The sequence below is a fragment of the Nasonia vitripennis genome, chromosome 2, assembly GCF_009193385.2.
Source record: "Nasonia vitripennis strain AsymCx chromosome 2, Nvit_psr_1.1, whole genome shotgun sequence".
NCBI lineage: Eukaryota > Metazoa > Arthropoda > Insecta > Hymenoptera > Pteromalidae > Nasonia > Nasonia vitripennis.
In genome coordinates, this window is record NC_045758.1 from 14,103,306 (window position 1) to 14,121,031 (window position 17,726).

The 17,726-nt window shown below is 38.3% G+C and overlaps 3 protein-coding genes across 20 annotated transcripts in view; 2 read left to right on the plus strand and 1 right to left on the minus strand.

The window, feature by feature from the left end:
* Positions 1-32: 32 nt before the first annotated feature.
* LOC100678056 (E3 SUMO-protein ligase RanBP2-like) lies at positions 33-6,647 on the plus strand. Its single transcript, XM_003424077.4, has 18 exons — positions 33-489; positions 1,186-1,408; positions 1,501-1,677; positions 1,772-2,081; positions 2,148-2,422; positions 2,503-2,600; positions 2,705-2,828; positions 2,918-3,133; positions 3,212-3,332; positions 3,417-3,570; positions 3,654-3,811; positions 3,889-4,039; positions 4,113-4,341; positions 4,419-4,540; positions 4,626-4,813; positions 4,891-5,274; positions 5,407-5,594; positions 5,721-6,647. Exons 1-18 carry the CDS (start codon positions 418-420, stop codon positions 6,080-6,082), a joined length of 3,552 nt encoding a protein of 1,183 aa, XP_003424125.1. The 5' UTR covers positions 33-417; the 3' UTR covers positions 6,083-6,647.
* A 263-nt stretch (positions 6,648-6,910) lies between these two features.
* Positions 6,911-14,312, plus strand: LOC100121159 (hydroxyacid oxidase 1-like). Its single transcript, XM_001604695.6, has 7 exons — positions 6,911-7,135; positions 7,202-7,353; positions 7,430-7,685; positions 7,758-8,025; positions 8,104-8,220; positions 8,303-8,414; positions 8,511-14,312. The coding sequence occupies exons 1-7, from the start codon at positions 7,002-7,004 to the stop codon at positions 8,573-8,575; spliced, it is 1,104 nt and encodes a 367-aa protein (XP_001604745.1). The 5' UTR covers positions 6,911-7,001; the 3' UTR covers positions 8,576-14,312.
* Positions 9,599-17,726, minus strand: part of LOC100121136 (TLD domain-containing protein 2) — a 110,944-nt gene continuing 102,816 nt past the window's right edge. For 16 of the 18 annotated variants that reach the window (XM_032597622.1, XM_016982496.3, XM_032597620.1 and 13 more), the window contains one exon: positions 9,599-17,719. In XM_032597622.1, the coding sequence (XP_032453513.1) occupies positions 17,584-17,719 (136 nt within the window). In that variant the 3' untranslated portion in view covers positions 9,599-17,583. The remainder of the gene's footprint in view (positions 17,720-17,726) is intronic. The other 2 variants (XM_016982494.3, XM_016982493.3) reach the window with 1 other exon arrangement.

The window sequence follows — 17,726 nt, forward strand, 5'->3', positions numbered from 1 at the left end:
GCCTGATGCACATTGCACCCCCGTCTTACTCTAATTCAGGAGTGGGGGTAAGAGCGCACGAAGAGTGAAGCTATAGACTGAAGCGAAGCGCATCGCCATTCGCGTCCTAGTTTTCTGACAACAAGTCGGCTTGAAGAAAACCACCTGGACCTGTCTCTCACTCCGGATCATCCCCGAATCATCTCGAAGAGATTGGGCTCTTCTGTATAACAACAACCCAGGTCTTCTGCGTCTGTCGTGTGATCGACGATAAGCAACGTGTGCGTAGGTCCTGGGAGCTAGAGTTATAGACGCGCTCTCAAGAGAAGCGTCATAACGCCACAACAACTCCACCTTGGATCTGCGAATTTAACAAAACTGTCCGGTTGAGATCGACGAACGTCCATTTGTATTTTGTGTACAACCATCGACGACAAGATGCTCTGGACAAAGGAAGAAGTCGACCGCCACGTGCAGGACGTGTACTGCAACATGAAAGACGAGACCGAGGTGAGTCGTGGTAAAATGCCCTAGAACTGGCTGAGTTTTTCATCGCCCCCCCCCCCCCCACGAAGACTGAGCGCTGTTTCAAAATTCCCGCAAACATTACTATTCGCGCATTGCCCGCGAATCAACTCGCGCGGGTAAACATTATTTTTCGGTGGAGGGGGCGGAAAATGCGCTTGAACGCACGCGAAGTGCATTCTACGCAAACTTTCCAAATCTCCTTGACTTATAAGTATTCTAAAGTTAACTATATAGCAACGTTCTTAATTTATTAAAATGTTTCAATTCTTATTTCAAAACTTTCAAATATGCTTATAGCTTAGACGTTTGAGAAACGTTTCTCAAACGTTGTATAATTGAAACCTTGGAACGTTGAATCTGAAGTTTCTCAACGTTTCAGAAGCATTTAGGGTGGGAGGGCGGGAGGTGGCAGTAGAAAGATATTACTTTTAATATTTTTTACTAAATTCAAACCTAAGAAACGTTTCAGAAACGTTCTGGCAACGTAACTTTTCCAACAAAAGCGGACATTTTCACGATTTAGAAACGTTTCTGAAACGATGAGAATGAGTTTTTGATGCTCCGACATTCGTCGATTAGGAAAGTTGTCAATGTCGGCAGGTCAGAGAGTTCGTTAGTGGAGAAACACGGGTATTTTTTTTTTCAGAAGCAATTCATTCGTTATTATTACGTTTGCAGAAAATTTTGATGTGTTACAAAGTAGCCGAACTCTACTACAGTGTAGCTGACTTCGAATCTGCTAGGCAGTACCTTTCTCGATACGTCGAATTTCATAAAGAAGCAAAAGCTCATAAACTCATGGGCGAAATACTCGAGGCTCTGGGACAGAAAAAAGCGGCAATTGCACAGTACGAATGTGCTTTCAAGCTGAATTCCAGAGAGAAAGAGCTCATTCCGAAAGGTATGTTAAGCTATAATGTGTATTTTTTTCTCCTCGAATGCAATCGTGAGTATATATGCTCAATAAGTTTACGTTTATTTTTGTTTAAACAGTATGTGAACTGCTGTCAGATCCGGAAATTGCAAGTGACAATTCCATCAGCAGATTCTGGGTCGAAAACGCTTACCGATGGTTTCCTCGGAAATTAGTTTCCCAGCTGAAGGAAAAAATCCCAGCGATAGAAAGACTCACATCATACAATGAAGAAAATCTCGAAAAGCTCATCAAAGGTAAGGGAAAATAGCGATTCCTAATCTGGCACGTAATAGTAACTGCTACTATCAAACTTCACATTAATGTTATACTTATATATTATGCGTACAGCCGAATTAGTCTCTCGACCAACGGATGTTCAGCTCAATATAAAACTTCTGAAGCATTACGTGAAAGAGAACAAGCTTGATGAGGCTTATAAGTATGCCATCGACATCGAGACGACTCACGTTCACAGAAATAGTTTGGTCTGGTATCAAGAACTAACTGAAATACTTCTAAAGTGCAAAAACAAGTGCCAGAAAATCGGGTCCTTTTGGATTGCATACATCTCTTCTCTGGAGCGTTACGCCGCCTTATCGATCAAAGGACTTTTCAGCTCAATTAGAAACATGTCTGGAGCCGTTAAAGCTGTTTACAAGTAAGTCATTAGTTGCATACTCAGATTGAATCGGCAACTTTCATCTGGAAAACTGATTTTTTTCAGCTTTGATCAATGTCTGTTCGAGGCGAAATTGTTGTTGCCGTTCTTCCCCGAATGCATTTTGAAGCACATGTGGGGTCAGCTAAACTTCCATCTTGCTTGCTTGCTGCTAATGGATACACATCGCGACCCATTCGGCAGGAGTGAAGCAGCTTATTTGTGCGCACCTTTGTTGCTCACCGCCATGCTTGTCAATCCCATCGACTCGGAGGCTTTTTGGGATCGGCAGCGGCTGCAAACTTGGTATCACGAAGGATCGTATCGTTGCAGTCAAGCTGGTAAGTTTATTTAAGAAAGTAAAATACCATAATGATACAGTGCAGACATTACTACGATGTTGAATATTTCCTGATTTCAGGTCATGTCCTTTACAACTATGCTAGAGGCAATCACGAGAAACTTATTAATAATATTAAGAAGTTTTGTACCGGCCCATGGAAAAAGCTGGTTTACAAGGTATTTGCAAAAAAGTAATCGGACCATTCTAAAAAAATAAGCTAAATTTTAAATATTTTAAATCGAATGCACAATTACTTTATACATCAATTACTTGCTTGCAGAGAATTTTCGTGAGTAAATTCTATTATGAAAAAGTGCAAAGCTCATATTTCCTGAACAACAATGCGATTGATACTTCGTCACTTCGATTTCTCTCGCATAATGAACTGCAAAAATATGACCAAGGTACACTCCAATATGTTCCAATTATACTTATATTAATAATCCAATCGCAGCTGTATAATAATAATATAATGTTCTAATCTGATTCGTAGTTGCTGAAGAAGTATGGTCAAATTCCCTGCATCATCAAGTTTGGCCGGCTATCAAGCTGCACACTAACAATTCGTGCTCAAGCATATTCGAAGGTCCTCAGCCGAATTTGACCTCGCACTTGTTTCCAGATATACCGTTTTCTGTTGAAAACCTTAGCCAAACTTCCCCTGACACCCTTAGTCGCCTCGATGTCGATGCGTTTCTCAATTCAACAGGTAGATTCAATCAAGTTCCCAAATTGGGTATATGTTGAATATTTTAAGTAATGAAATTAACGAATTCTATTGTTAAAGCCTTTTGTGCCACGGCGGTTATCGAGAAACAACAGACGAATACCCTTGGGTATTATGGCCGATCACAAACTTTACCGGCAGATTTAACGGTCCCATTGTGTTCTACCGAACAAGAAAAATGGTATGAATAATAATTGCGACAAATACTTTTTGACGTGCTTATTCAAGGATTACTACAACAATATAATTAATTATGGTATTTCAGGTGGCACGCTGCTTGCAAAATCCATCGTAAAGAGCTTTTAGACGACAATTCTAAACTATTCTTTCAACAGGGATTAGAAGCTGTGCGTTGTATTGGCAATAACAATTTACATCCTTACATCTTAGTACACTTAGCTCGAATCTTCCATTACAGGGTCAGTATTTTTGATAGCATGACACATTTATTATTCAAAGTAAAATACACTACAATCTTTAATGCCTACATTCTCTTTCAAAGGCGAAACAATTAAAGAATGGAAATAGTGAAAGCAACGACATTCCTGCCTTGGAGTCTCGTTCGGAAATGTACTGGTCGGCTGCCGTTCCTCTACTTCAAAAACTGCAAAATAATCAGACGATTAGCTCGTCGTATGTAAAATTATTTGATTATGCAGGGTAAGAATTGAGTTTTGACATTCTCTTTAATTATGTGTAATACTGTGGAGTTAATAAAATTATTTTGCATATTACAGAAGTCACATGGACAGTATAGAATTAACGCACGCAATTGAAGAAGGTAAAATAGGGTTGGCACGGAAACTTGTAAGAAGTGGACAGGATTACGAAGCAATAAAGTCTCTAGAAGCATTGAAGTGTCCAGAAGCATCATTTGAACAGGGCAAGGTAATACTTAGATAAAGTGATAAAGTCTATTTGTTAAAGTATTTTGGTATTTATCATAGAAATAAAATTTTAGATTTACTTGAAATTGAACGATAAGCCACTCGGTTCACTGAAGGAAATAAAAATTTCACACATAACTTTATTACGCAAAGCGCTCGAGTGTTTTTACCTCACGATGGATCGCTTATGCAGTCCAGATACTGATCCTAAACATCCATTAAAGTCAGAACTCGACAGCCACATTGCCGCAGTGCAAAATCAATTGAAAAAATTTGATACAGACACTTCATTTTATGCTGTTCGTAAGTATATAGTTCACAGCGACGTCATTATTATTTTTTACGTCCTGACTGGTCACAAATTTTGTTTACGATCTTAGGAAACTCTGACTATTGCGATGATCTGTCGTCTAATAAAAGTTATTCGTCGGCACACGAAGATGAGCATCTTATAGAAACCGATTCATTACCAGAATTGATAGATGCACCTCTTGATTGTGATGTATGTTTCTTGCTACTTTATTTACTGAATTGAAACATATTTTCTTTATTTTTATAAAATACTCTTTATACTTATATTAAATCAGAAAACACCGCTAAGTCTGGAGCGTCTCGATGCAAAAATTGATCAAATTGCTCGCTCCATCGAATCATTGAAAGATCAAAACAGAGCTATTCTGTATAAGCTTGACGAATTTCTCAAAATCAGTGCTTATTGCAAAGAGAACATGGAGCTGAACGCCAAATCTTATCCCCAGCCTGCCGGTATTTACGGGTAAAAGTCTATCTTTAAATTTAAATCTAAACTTAATTACGCACACGATCATATTATTATTAAACGTTTACTTGCAGGTACTGTGCTAGTTATAGCGATCCTTCGCTGGTGACTCCAGGCGCCAACCGTGCCTCGGCTCAGGTGCCAAACTTAATCGCTGTCGAACGTGATGCTTTCTCGTCAGCGTTTGTCTATCCACCTACTGCTGATACCGAAACTTTCCCTAGCTACTCCGCAAACAATAATGGCCCGGCCTACGCCTCAGCAATGATCAATCCATTAGCAGTGACGAGACAGAACTCACCCGATTCCTATAATTATCCAGCACCCAGAGTCCATCATGCTCCAGCAGCTGCCAAATTCGATTACGACCAGAGGTTGGGTGGACAATGGCCCATGTATGGGGCTCATGAGAATATCGCAACCCAACAGCAGCCAGCTAAGAGTGAACCTGAGCTTTGGTAAGTTTTCTCTTCTTTTATTTTAATCTTTGATGTATGATAGTGTTTTAAAGTTGAAATTTTAATTGAATCAACTAATAGTAAAAAAAATGTATGCATGTTAAATAATATACTTACTTTTCTATAATGCAGCTACGGTATTAGCTCAACTACAACCTCAGCGGGTTCGTGTCCCAACGTTATCATGACCATTTCGGAAACGCTGCCAACAACATATTCGTCAATCCGACCTACGTTCAGTTTCCCGACATTTCATACAACTGCACCAGTAAAAACGTCAAAAACAGCTAACACGTTTGATAGATGTTGCGAAGACAAAGGTTAATAATTGATTACTTATTTTGAATTGAATTTTTTTTCTATTGGCTAACGCATCAAATATATTTTAAATCAATCAAAAATCGTCAATCGTAATTAAGTGTATCCCAATATTTATATATTTACAGTGTTCTGCCGCCGTGCTATACTCTACCGATTTAATTGCAATACGAGAGAATGGATAGAGCGAGGCACGGGTGAGATGAAGCTGCTCTATCATCGGGAGCACGGCACCTACCGTCTGCTGCTGCAACGCGAGCGGCTGCACAAACACGAGATCGTGTGCGATTTTCCTCTGACTTCAGATCTAGAATTCCGCGAGCTTGGCACGTCGGACACAAGCTTGACGTGGACTGGTATGAATCACGCCGAGGCTGATAGTCCCGAGGTTGAAACGCTCGCGGTGAAGTTTGAAACGCCCGGGCTTGTCTTATTGTTCAAAAGAGCAGTGGAGCAAGCACAGAAGGACATCGTTGAAAATCAGGTGTAACATAGCCAAGTGCCAAATTACGCACGCAGGATTACACTAAGCAATATTTGTCGAGAGAACGAACGTTTCTGAGCTGCTGAAATGATAAAGGGAATTAATAATTTAATGCAGAGTAGGGTGGGTATTTTTGATTCTTTTATTAGGTCTAAACGAGGTTGCGCGCACAGTTTTGAAGAACTTTTTGATACGATTTATGAGCTAGTATCTTCCTAAATTTTTGCCTGGTTCTTTTAATTTCTTTCACATCAAATTGATATAAATGATGTTTGTTTCCACTACATTAAATCTTTATATTCTCTATACCAATGAAATCGCCTTGGAACTAGGCGATCTTTTTTTATAAATACCATCGAATAAAGTTTTTTCTACTATTATATTTTCGTTTAACATGCGAATCGGCATGATTGATAATACTGTTAACGAGTTTACAACGAAGCTAGTATTTATCTGTACTTATTACAATACAATGCGATTAGATTAATAGTCTGTTCTTCTCAAACTAGAAACGCTTTGTGCATTTGTAAACTTTATTATTGAATAAAATGAATGATTATTTTTAAGTTAATGTGCATATTTATTAAATTAACCTTAGTATTTAAGTTATTATAATTAAATAGTTGCTGCAATGGTAATTTTTGACAATTCTTTGAATTTTTACACGGAAAGGGGGCCTATTTCAAAACGTGTTTTCTGCCGGAGCGACATATATTCATGTCTTCCATTAATTACAAGAATGTCGTTAACGTAAAAATCTGAAAATGCATAAGATCTTTCTTATCAGCCTCAGCTATCGCGACTTGTATACATACTGATTAGACTAATACGCTTGATTCTCGTTAGCATATCATCGGTCGACTGTCGAGTGCGAAAGTCAGTAGTCAAGTTTTGGTTCGCTTTACCTCATAATTTGTGATAGAGCATGTCGAAGTTAAAAAGTATTCCGGATTTCGAAAGTCATGCGTTAACGATTTTGCCAAAAAATGCCAGAGATTACTATAACGTTGGACAGGACGAAGAGGACACTATCAGATGGAGCAGAGAAATCTATAAGAAGTAAGCGAAATAATTCACATTCATGAATGCTTTGTTATGTTTGACGAATAATAATCAAACTTTCAGGTTTCGAATTCTTCCACGAATGCTGAGAAACGTCTCCAACAGGGACATCAGCACCACAGTACTAGGAGAAAAGGTTTCGATGCCGGTGGGTGTATCTCCGACAGGTTTTCAAAATTTTGCGCATCCCGATGGCGAGTGCGGCAACGCTCGAGGTAAGTGGATCTCGTAATTTTAACAATTATAAGAAATGATTCACTGCAGTGAACATTCATTAAATCGTAATTCTAGCCGCTGAAGCTGCAGGAACAGTTTTCGTTCTTTCCTGCTACTCCACCACCGGCATCGACGAAGTTGCGAAAGCAGCTCCAAACGGTAACAAATGGCTGATGACAAGTATATTCAAAGACAGGGAAGCCACCCTGCACATGGTGAGGAAGGCCGAGAAGTGTGGCTTCAAAGCGATACTCGTCATCGTCGACAATCCAATTTACGGTAAATGTAAAAACTCTGCTTTGGTCGACTGCTTAAATAAGTATAAAGCAAAGTGAGTGAGATATGATCGTAGAACAGAGAAGCTTGAAATATTCCGGAAATAACAGTGGCGTGCGTTTTGCAGAGCCGCTATTTTCGAAGAATACTTGTCGACGAAGAAAGATGTCTTAGTCAAGGGATACTCCAACAACATACTCGATTATTTGTTGGACTTGCTCGACGATTCCTTGACTTGGGACGATGTGGCTTGGCTGAAGAGCGTCACAAAACTGCCGATTGTTTTGAAAGGGATTTTAACGCCGGAGGATGCGGTTTTGGGAGTTGAGAGCGGAGCGAGTGCGATTTTCGTTTCGAATCATGGCGGTCGTCAGCTCGATAATACGCCAGCTACGGTACGATAAAGACAGTTTTCTTTTTAACTTATCCAAAGGTCGTGTAGCCAAATATTTGATTCATCCGTCTTCACTTAGCTCGAGGTACTGGCAGGCATCGCCAAAGCTGTTGGCGACAAGGCAGAAGTTTACGTAGACGGTGGAGTGACTCGAGGGACCGACGTGTTCAAAGCTCTAGCGTTAGGCGCCAGAATGGTATACAAGACTTTTTTTAGTTTGTTCAATGATTCGATCACGACTCTGATAAAGGATAAAATAAAGATCTTTCGAACGTCAGGTGTTTGTGGGAAGAAGCATGCTCTGGGGCTTGGCGTGTGACGGCGAACGAGGGGCACGTTCTGTTCTGGAAATATTACGAGAAGAAGTTGAACAAACGTTTGCCTTGACAGGTGTGTAAACGATTTCCGCGCAACGGCCGGAAAGTAAACGATCGGTTCGTTATCGCAGTGACTTTAGAGTAGTGAGTTTGAAAATTCTGATTCTAGGCTGTTCGAGCGTTAAACAAGTTACCAGGGATATGATCGTTCACGAAAAAGATCTGACGTTTTAAATGCGGTTGAGGAAAAAGAAGAACGTCCCGCTGAAACAAACTTATTTTATTCTTATTTATTGTAAGTACAAGTGAGCTTTTTCGCACTTGTATCAAAATATGCTGTTATTAAACTAGTCCTTATGCAAGTTCTATTTTTAAAACCGCACCTGCGCAAAATAAAAGAGTGTTAAACGAGTGCATAAAGCGCAGCATTGTGTCCGTAAAGCACGTCTTTATCCATAACTTTTCAATGATCCATGTAAAGTCACTCATTCGCAAAACTGTGTACGTTTGTTACATGTGTGTCAAGTTCGACTTAAGTGAACTAAGTAAAAGGTTTCGCGTGCAAGGATAAGTAAAGAAACTTGAATCTATGAATGAGAGGCCGATTAATAAAAACACTCCAAGGTTTATATATTTTTATATATATATTATGTATATATATTTATCTTCATTTCATATACAGTAATATGTATAGAACGCACAGCATTGTCCGTCGACTCAAATACAAGCGGCCCATATAATATAGGATCTCTTCTTTTTCTTGTTGTATCTATTTCATTTACTAAACCTTTTCTCATCCCCCCTCTCTCTCTCTCTCTCTCTCTCTCTCTCTCTCTCTCTCTCGCGCGCGCGCGCCTCGCTCCAAGGAATAAACTTCATTTATTTATTTATTTTTTCTCATTTTTTTTGTAATATTATTTATCTCCGCCTCGTCCATAGCTGCACTTGGTCAATATATTTAACAATCTCGTCACTCTACGCGTGTGGTGTGTTTTTTGTGTATATGTGTGGTAGTAACACTTGAATATATTTTTATATGAATATACTCGGCATATTGACTGTTCTTTTTCGTCTGTTATGTTTTTTTATTCTTTTAAACTAGAAACGCTGCTACGTCTTCTGGCGCATGAAATTGGCATAGAACATACGCAGTATATATCATCGCATCTTTTTTAAAGGAGTTTCTGATGCTCCGTGGCGTTATAATATATGATTACTGTGATTTTTTTCCTCCTACCGCTTTCTTATGATCTCTCATTCTGGTTGGGATACACGCGCTTCGACATCTTTTTTTTTTTTTCATTGCAACTGCAGTTTACGTTACGTATATCTAGATGTACAAGTATTGATACGCGCATTTAGACAGTAGCTACATATAGGTATCCTTCATTCATGTATATTGTGATGTGTGCTCACACGCGCCAGTGTGCGATACACATATACGATACATTTCTCTTCACTTTTTTATGTATATCAATTTATATTTATTTATGTATTTAATATAGTATATATATATATATCTTTGTTTATATACATGCATGTACACCCACACATACAGTTGCTTGTTAATTTTTTTGTACACAAAATTTTCACTGCCCGCCGTGAATGCGGCTCGGTGCGTAACCATCATCATCATCATTTTTGGCGCTGCGGTTCGCTTCACGCACTCGCTGTCATTTTTGCTTCTTTCGTAATTCTACACACCTCGAACTATTATTCGCGCAATAAAATATCATCTCTCGCTTTACATATATCTTTTGCTCTACATTATGCACAGGCATGTGGTTCATATCCCTTGTATCCATCATGTGTGTGTGTGTGTGTGTGTCTATGTGAGACGTGAGCTTTTTGAGTGTGTACCTTGTGTATTCAGTTTTATAATATTTATATATTTATACTTGTACAGGCTTAAATCGAATTTCCGAAAAACAAAAATAAAGTACATCTCTCCCGTCTCATTACGCGCGGCTTCTCATTTACATTTTTTGTTCATCGTCTCTGTACACTGTGCAAGTGATTTTTTTTCAGCTAATATATATCTCTCTGGTAATCTCTCTTTACATTATCTGTACACTTTATTGAAAATCACCTCAGCTTTCGGAAAGTCGATTTATTTACATAGCTTCATTCTTGTAGAAATTCTCATTTTGATATAACGTACTTCAATCGGGCACATGTCGATGAACTATAGTATATTCATTACGTTCGTGTGTGTTTGTGTGCATGTGTTTCTGCATGTTTTACATTTATGAACTCGATGTCGGTGTGAACTGTGACAGGGTGTGAATGTATACAATGTAGGAGTACATCCTTTATTGAATTATTTCATCGTAATTTAATGAGTAAACCTTTGTTTTGCTTTGCTTATTGTCGAGAGAGACGCTCTCCGAGAAAAATTTTGAGATTTGACTTGAGAATTACAGTAACATAGTTTTCGGCGCAGCGATAGAGTCGAACCTATATATGTATAGTGTTGGCGATGGCGATGTGTATCGTTATTACATTTAGCTCGTGGTGTCTCGAATTTAAATTTAAAGCATCATCCAGATCCTGTCGCACGCGCAGCGAGAAATCCCAATACTTCGTCGGGTCAACTTCAATTGTACTGCGTTGTACTAATAAATGTTTATCTTCGCACGAGGTTGGACGTTTCAAATGCCTTTCTGCCTGTTTCATAAAATATAGAAAATACGTAATTATTGCTCGACTTATGTATAAGATTAAAAATGAGCTGCATGTAATCTTGTGTTAATTTGGAACTCACACAATATTAGAGATTGATACACATATATATTAGAGGATCGAAGAGTGATCGGTTAGCGTGTTAGTAATCAATATTTGTAATATATAATTACCGTGTGAAATGATAAAATTTTGATTTGATCGCGGCGAGAAAGGTATTCAAGACACGGCTTTCCAACGTCGTGCACAGCAGCAGGTATCTAGTTACACACGAGCTATTTCATATTTCTCTCTCGGGAAAATAACGTTTTCTATACATCTCGAATAATAATATATAACGCGCATATGCATATATGTATATAATATGTATAGTATATATCGTGGCAGCCGCCGTACGAAGTATTATGCGACGTGCGAGCAAAGTTTCCCGCTGCTAACTTTTCCGCCGCAACGCTTTCGATCGATTACAATTCTCATGTCATTATTCGCATCGACTATCCGCACTTGAAAACAACAATACGCAGTTCTATATCGATAGTCTATAACATTTACACAGATAGATTTTATCTCTCTTTTGTGGTAAACGATTTTTCTTTTTGTTCAGCTTTCTCTACTAAGACAAGGTGTGTTTTGTTATTTTTTTATTCGAGTCCAGAGGTTGAGAGACAGACACGCGCCACTACTATATACTCGCAGCGTTTTACATACTTTTTACTTTTCGTTAAATATTTGTTTAAAACTTTAGTCAAAGTAGAGCTGGTTTGCTTTAATTTATTTGTTCGTTTGTTTGTCTCTCTTTTTTTATAGAAATGTAAAATTCTTTTTATTGGTCCAGAGAAGCTTTTCTCCTGGCATGTCAGCTATTCAGGTTATTGGTGAAAGCAGCCCTCGCACACACGGCCTCGGTATTACAACAATAGAATATAATCAAGAAGTTCGACAAAGACGCGAACAAACTACGCATACGTGTAAACAGATTATTATAATTATTACTTTTATTGTTAACAGGGAGATCGTTTGTTTTATCGTTATTGCCCAATGATATGTACGAATCAGAAGTCATGAATGCGAAACTTTTTTTAATATATTTTTGATTTCAACGACGCGTCTTGTGTGCTCGAGCCACTCTCTTCCATCGACTCTCGAACTTTTGCGATCTCGCTCTTATATTTCCGCCCTGGGAAACTGCTTGTGTAAATATCAGTGCTGTAGGGAGAAACGAAAGTTTGAAGATACACATTTTAATAGTCAGTCCAGAATTTTTTTTTTTTTTTAAACAAGCGAACAATCGAACTAGTTTATTTACAGAGTCCTGCACATTTTTTTGTTATTTCTCTGCTATGTGACACCGAAAAGCAAATTATTATGCGTACAACTGGTTTTTCGCGAGAGCACTTCGTCTCAGCAGGACGACCGCAAGCTCTTACTGACGATAATAGCGCCGGAGCGAATGTATAGTCAGCGTTCGATATCCGGAAACGTAGAAAAGGTACAGAATTTGCCTACAATCACGTGAGATTTTGAGAACAGAAAATACATCAAGGTGACATTGGGAATAATCTCGAGCAGCTGTCGGTATGCACAAGACATTCTTTTTGTGTTTTATTATACGCGTATACAACTGCACTTATAGTGACGCTCAAAAGCACTCTTGAACTCCTGCCAACTTGAAAATCGTGAATAGAATTGGAATCGGACCTACGTTCTTTCGACACTTTAGTTTTTTATTACTTTGAACTATACTTTTCAAGGAACTACTGATATTTTAGCAGGATCTCGCCTATATTATACTCTCAGTGGATCAACAAACGCGCTTATTAGGCGAGGTCTGCAAGCATTTTTGCATCTTTGTTATTATTCATTATTATCGTTACAATTAAGTGATGATTGTTGAGTTACATAATCTTTTTTCTTTAGATAACATACCCTCCTCAGGGATCTTTGTTTGTGTTTTGCTTTTTAGTTTAATATATTATTACATTATACATAATAATCTTTGGTTTTTCTATATAATAATCCAGATAGAACGACGACGACACGACACGACTATAGACCTAGAAACACCGAAACATCGAGTGTGTCTTTTTTTTATGCGTGTTCAATCCCTGCAGTCAGTCTGAATCTAATTGACAATGTACGAGAGGTTCTCTTCGCTGCGATTTAACGATTGCGGGCTTGAACTACTCCGTCAAATTTTTTCCATCATTTTTAGAAATTACTCTCATTTATTTGTTTTTACTAAAAATTTAGCCCCCCGTCTTTTTCACATCGTAACGTTAGTTTCAAACTATAGAAAATCACAATTACCCTTTAAAGCTCGTGAATTTACGTAACCAAGTAGCATTGACATCGAATCGAAAATTAAAGCAACGACTTTATCGTATGCGTCGGTGTGATGAACATTAATTTATCCGCACTTTTTTTATTACAACAAATACGTACCTAACTACGTGCATTCCGACGATAACATTGACAACGCGATCGTTATAACGTTCAACTGTTCAATCCTCTTTATCACTCAAGTCGGTTTCGTGTTCTTTGTCGAGGATATAAAATACGAAACTCCGATCGGATTTTTAAAGGTGTTTCTAATAGGTACCAATCTTATTTGTTAAAAAAATGCAGCCACTCCTGTGTATTATACCCTTTCAATTTTTAGCGCCTCTTTAACATCGAACATTAACATTACATTGATGAAACATTAATCGTTGTCCATTGACATTACTTAGTTACAGGATCGTTAGTGGATGTGCAATCCGAACCCTAATCGCGACTTGTGTTTGTTGTTTTTCTTTTATGTATACTCTTTTCAAACTTCTGAAGTGATTTTTGCATTTATACTCTTCATGGAAAGCAAATCTTTGATATTTAACTAATAGCGCGTACAATACAAATTTTAGCGGAAAATTTCTGCAGCATAATATTTAATCATTACTCTATGTTCATCGATCAAGCCTCGTTTATATCTCGTTTTATAGAAAACGTAAAGACAAATTCACGTCGATCTATGCTTTAAGGGTCGTACTTGAAATCTGACTCGAAATTTATTGACGAAGGATTCAAATGCAACCTAACATTGTATTTGATAGTAATACATGTTTTTGAAATAAAAATCGAAGAAACATAAAATAATATACCTTTTTTATTTGGAAAATATATTGAATAATACAGACTTTACGGAAAGTATGACTAACGTTAAGTTTATTTGATTCAAGTCGCAGGGTTTATTTTCAGGGTGCAACTCATGAACAGCTAATTGCATTCGAATCCTTGATATTCTGTCTCAAATTCCAGTCGATTTACGGACCGCGTATTTATAGTCGATTCACATTAGATGAGCTACGTTCTACAGTGCTTAGAGGCAGTAACACTATATTATTTTTTTTCTTTTTTTTCTTTTTTCGCAAGTTCTTAGTGTGCATCTTTATTATGCGTGCTCCCGGATCATTATACGGAAACGCTGCATTTACGCGATAATTCTGCAGTACCTTTCTAAAGGGTTTTCTATAAACATTTTTCCTCTGGCGGAAAATATGAAATAACTTATTACGTAGTTTTTAATATATAATATATCGACTATTCCAAATCACGAATACGCTTTGCTTTTACCTGTCCTCCTTTCTCAGATTCTCAAAAGATTCAAAAGCAGCTTGATAAAGCATCAGGGAGCAGTTTGGTATCACAAGAGCACGTCTAGATCATCTAAGTATACGCTTCTAGACAAAACTAATCGTATCAACGCATATTTATGTGCTACAACGCATGTTCATCCACATTACGACTAGCAAGCTGTCGAATTCGCTATTACAAAAACGCTCTATAGTTCCTCCTTATTAATTCGATAATATCTCGCTGTTAAAACCGTGACTGTGCATGTCTCTGTGACATCTACTGGAAGTGTTGTCTTTTCTTTTTTTTTAGTTACTTTTATTTATTTTGAACTTATCGAGTCGTTATCTAAAGTCTCCACTGCTTCTTTTTATCTCTCGGTTCAATGAAACCTGTCGTAAACGAATCTTCTAACGTGATTTTTTTGATGTTCGAGCTTTACCGGCTATAACAGTTATCTCACAAGCTTACACGTGATTCATCGTCGTGTGCGTATGTTAGTCGTGAGTTTCTTTTTTATTGTAAATGTTTTAGCGCGCGTTTAGAAAAATCTCTTCGAAAAATCTAGGGATCGTTTAACTCCCCAAAGAGTCCCAAGATCAACAGTTCTTATTTCGAAAAAGCTACTCGCAGTTCGATTATAAATTTAGCGAGGATATGTTCTCAACGGGCCAATAGGAATTAGCGCAACGATCCATCTACGTGAAAACTACTACTACGATTGTACGTAGAATACGCGTGTCTACATACAAGTACAACGCTTCGGTCAAGTAAAGAAATCAACATCATACAATCTGCATTTTCTCGAATAAAATTGTATTTTTTTTTTATTTTTTTTTTCCATATACGTTCCATCTTTAATAGATATTATTTTACACTTGTACGATTTACTTTTGTTTTTTATTTTTTTAGAAAAAAAAATGTATTTGACAGCACTGCTCTTACAATTTCTTACTTCTATTAGGCTCTCCCATTGTTTAGGTTATCTCTTTTTTTAATGAGCGTGACACATTTTGAGTGAGCAAGATGACAATTGGCTTAGTCAATATTCATGAGTTCCATCATGGTTCATCCATTTGGTAAAAGTGATTTTTTAATAATAAACTGGGCCCCGTATGCCAGGGCACGAATTGTCTTCGAAGGTTTGCGTGTGACGACAGTACATAACTACTTCGCATGCGACGAAACGTAACAATAACAGTATGCTTCGAGAAACAGTCGTATGTCTCGAGTTCAAGTGAACTTTTAAAAATGATAAAATGGAAATAACAGTATCGATATAACCATTTTCTGTAATCCATGAAATCTTTTTATCCTTTTTTAATAATGAACGTCTTAAATAGATAATAAGATAACTTGATTTTCATTCTCAAATCCTAAACACTGGTCAGATGCGCGAACATTAGCGCATATTAAACGAACGCGTACATAATATTATAATACGTTTGCACGTGTGTGAATGTGTTTCGTATATGTTTATTTTGCTCTGTTTTGTTATGTGTAAACAATATTTCGTCCATATGCATAGCGCTCAAAATTAATCACTGTAACACGGTTGTAATTATTATATATGTATATATTTACATTTACTATCTACATATCTACACATTAACAAACGGTTAGTTTTGCGTTTTTCTCTGTTTCTCATTAGCGTACGGAGCTACGTCTTGGCGAAATTTTTCATCAATACTCCATTTTCCGCCACGCAACGAATTTTTTTTTGTAACTCCGTTCATCGTACGATGTTCACATCCGAGTTCCTAAACGTTCGACATTCAGTTTATTAATTTCTTTTGTTCTTCTTCATAACATAATCTCCCGCTCACAATTCAAAGTAACAATGGTAATTAGGTAAAAAAAAACAATCGTCGTGTAAAACCCGAACCGTTTGAGCGGCGCTCTCTCACTTTTAATTATCATCATCGCCGTAATCCCGTCTATCATAATCGGTATCACGCCGCATCCCAATTCGGGTCAAAACATCTATCTTTCACGGTAATAACGCGATACATGTATATAAAATAATATAATAGTAGTATAATGATAATAGTAATGATAATATAATAATAATAATAATAATAATAATAATAATAATAATAATAATAGTACTAATAATAAAATAAATATTCTAAATTTTTAAAAAAGAGTGAGGAATTAACGATATAATTAATGAAAAATTCAAAAAAGAAGTCTATAAGTCGAGGCATGTCTCCGCGAGGCGATTATAGAGTATCATCAGTATCATCCAATGCATCGAACCTATGTGTGTATGCCTCATTTATGTGTATTATTATTCCTGCTTCTCCCGCGTACTGCACGGGCGCGGGCACGCGGACGCTCGTTCACAATTAAAAACCTGCAAGTGCGACTCGCACTCAGGCCGCGCTGGCCGATCATCGTGATAACGACGACAACGAAACACAATTATTACATTTTTATGTCTGCATATTATCCCTACGTGCGTGTACGATAAAAACGGTTCCGTTCGTTCTCTCCGCTCTCCGGTAATTTCGTTCGCGCGCTGCTTCTCGGTGTGGTGCCGAGCTTGTATTGTACAGCCTGAGATTCGGGTAATGTCCGTTTCTCTTATATTCATCTCTCGTCTAGCTCGCGGGTGTCGCTCCAACAGCTCGTGTCTCGGCACCGCGCGCTCGCTCGACGATATTTAGTCTTCCTCCGTGTTCTCTCCTGGTGAAGTTACGTGAGACGTGACAAGGACAACAACAACGACAGCAGCAGCAATATCAGCTTCAGCTCAGCGTCAGCGGCGGCAATTTATCAGCAGTGGATAGCACAGCAGTGGAGCGTCATCGTCGTGGCGGCAGCGTCGGGTCGCGGCTGGGGCTTCAGGGTGGCGGCGACGACGAGAGCGACAGCGACGTGGACAGTGACGAGGTGCTGGTCAACTGCTGTTGATGCGTCAGCTGCTGCTGCTGGTACGGGGCCGTGTCCTATATGAATGCCCAGCATTCCAGCGTCTTGACTACGAAGTCCTCGTGGGGCGCCAGGGGCTCGTTGCCGTAGGTGCTGCACGACTGGGTCCTGCCCTGGTACAGATCACCATCCAGCCACAAACCAAACTTGCCGCTGCAAA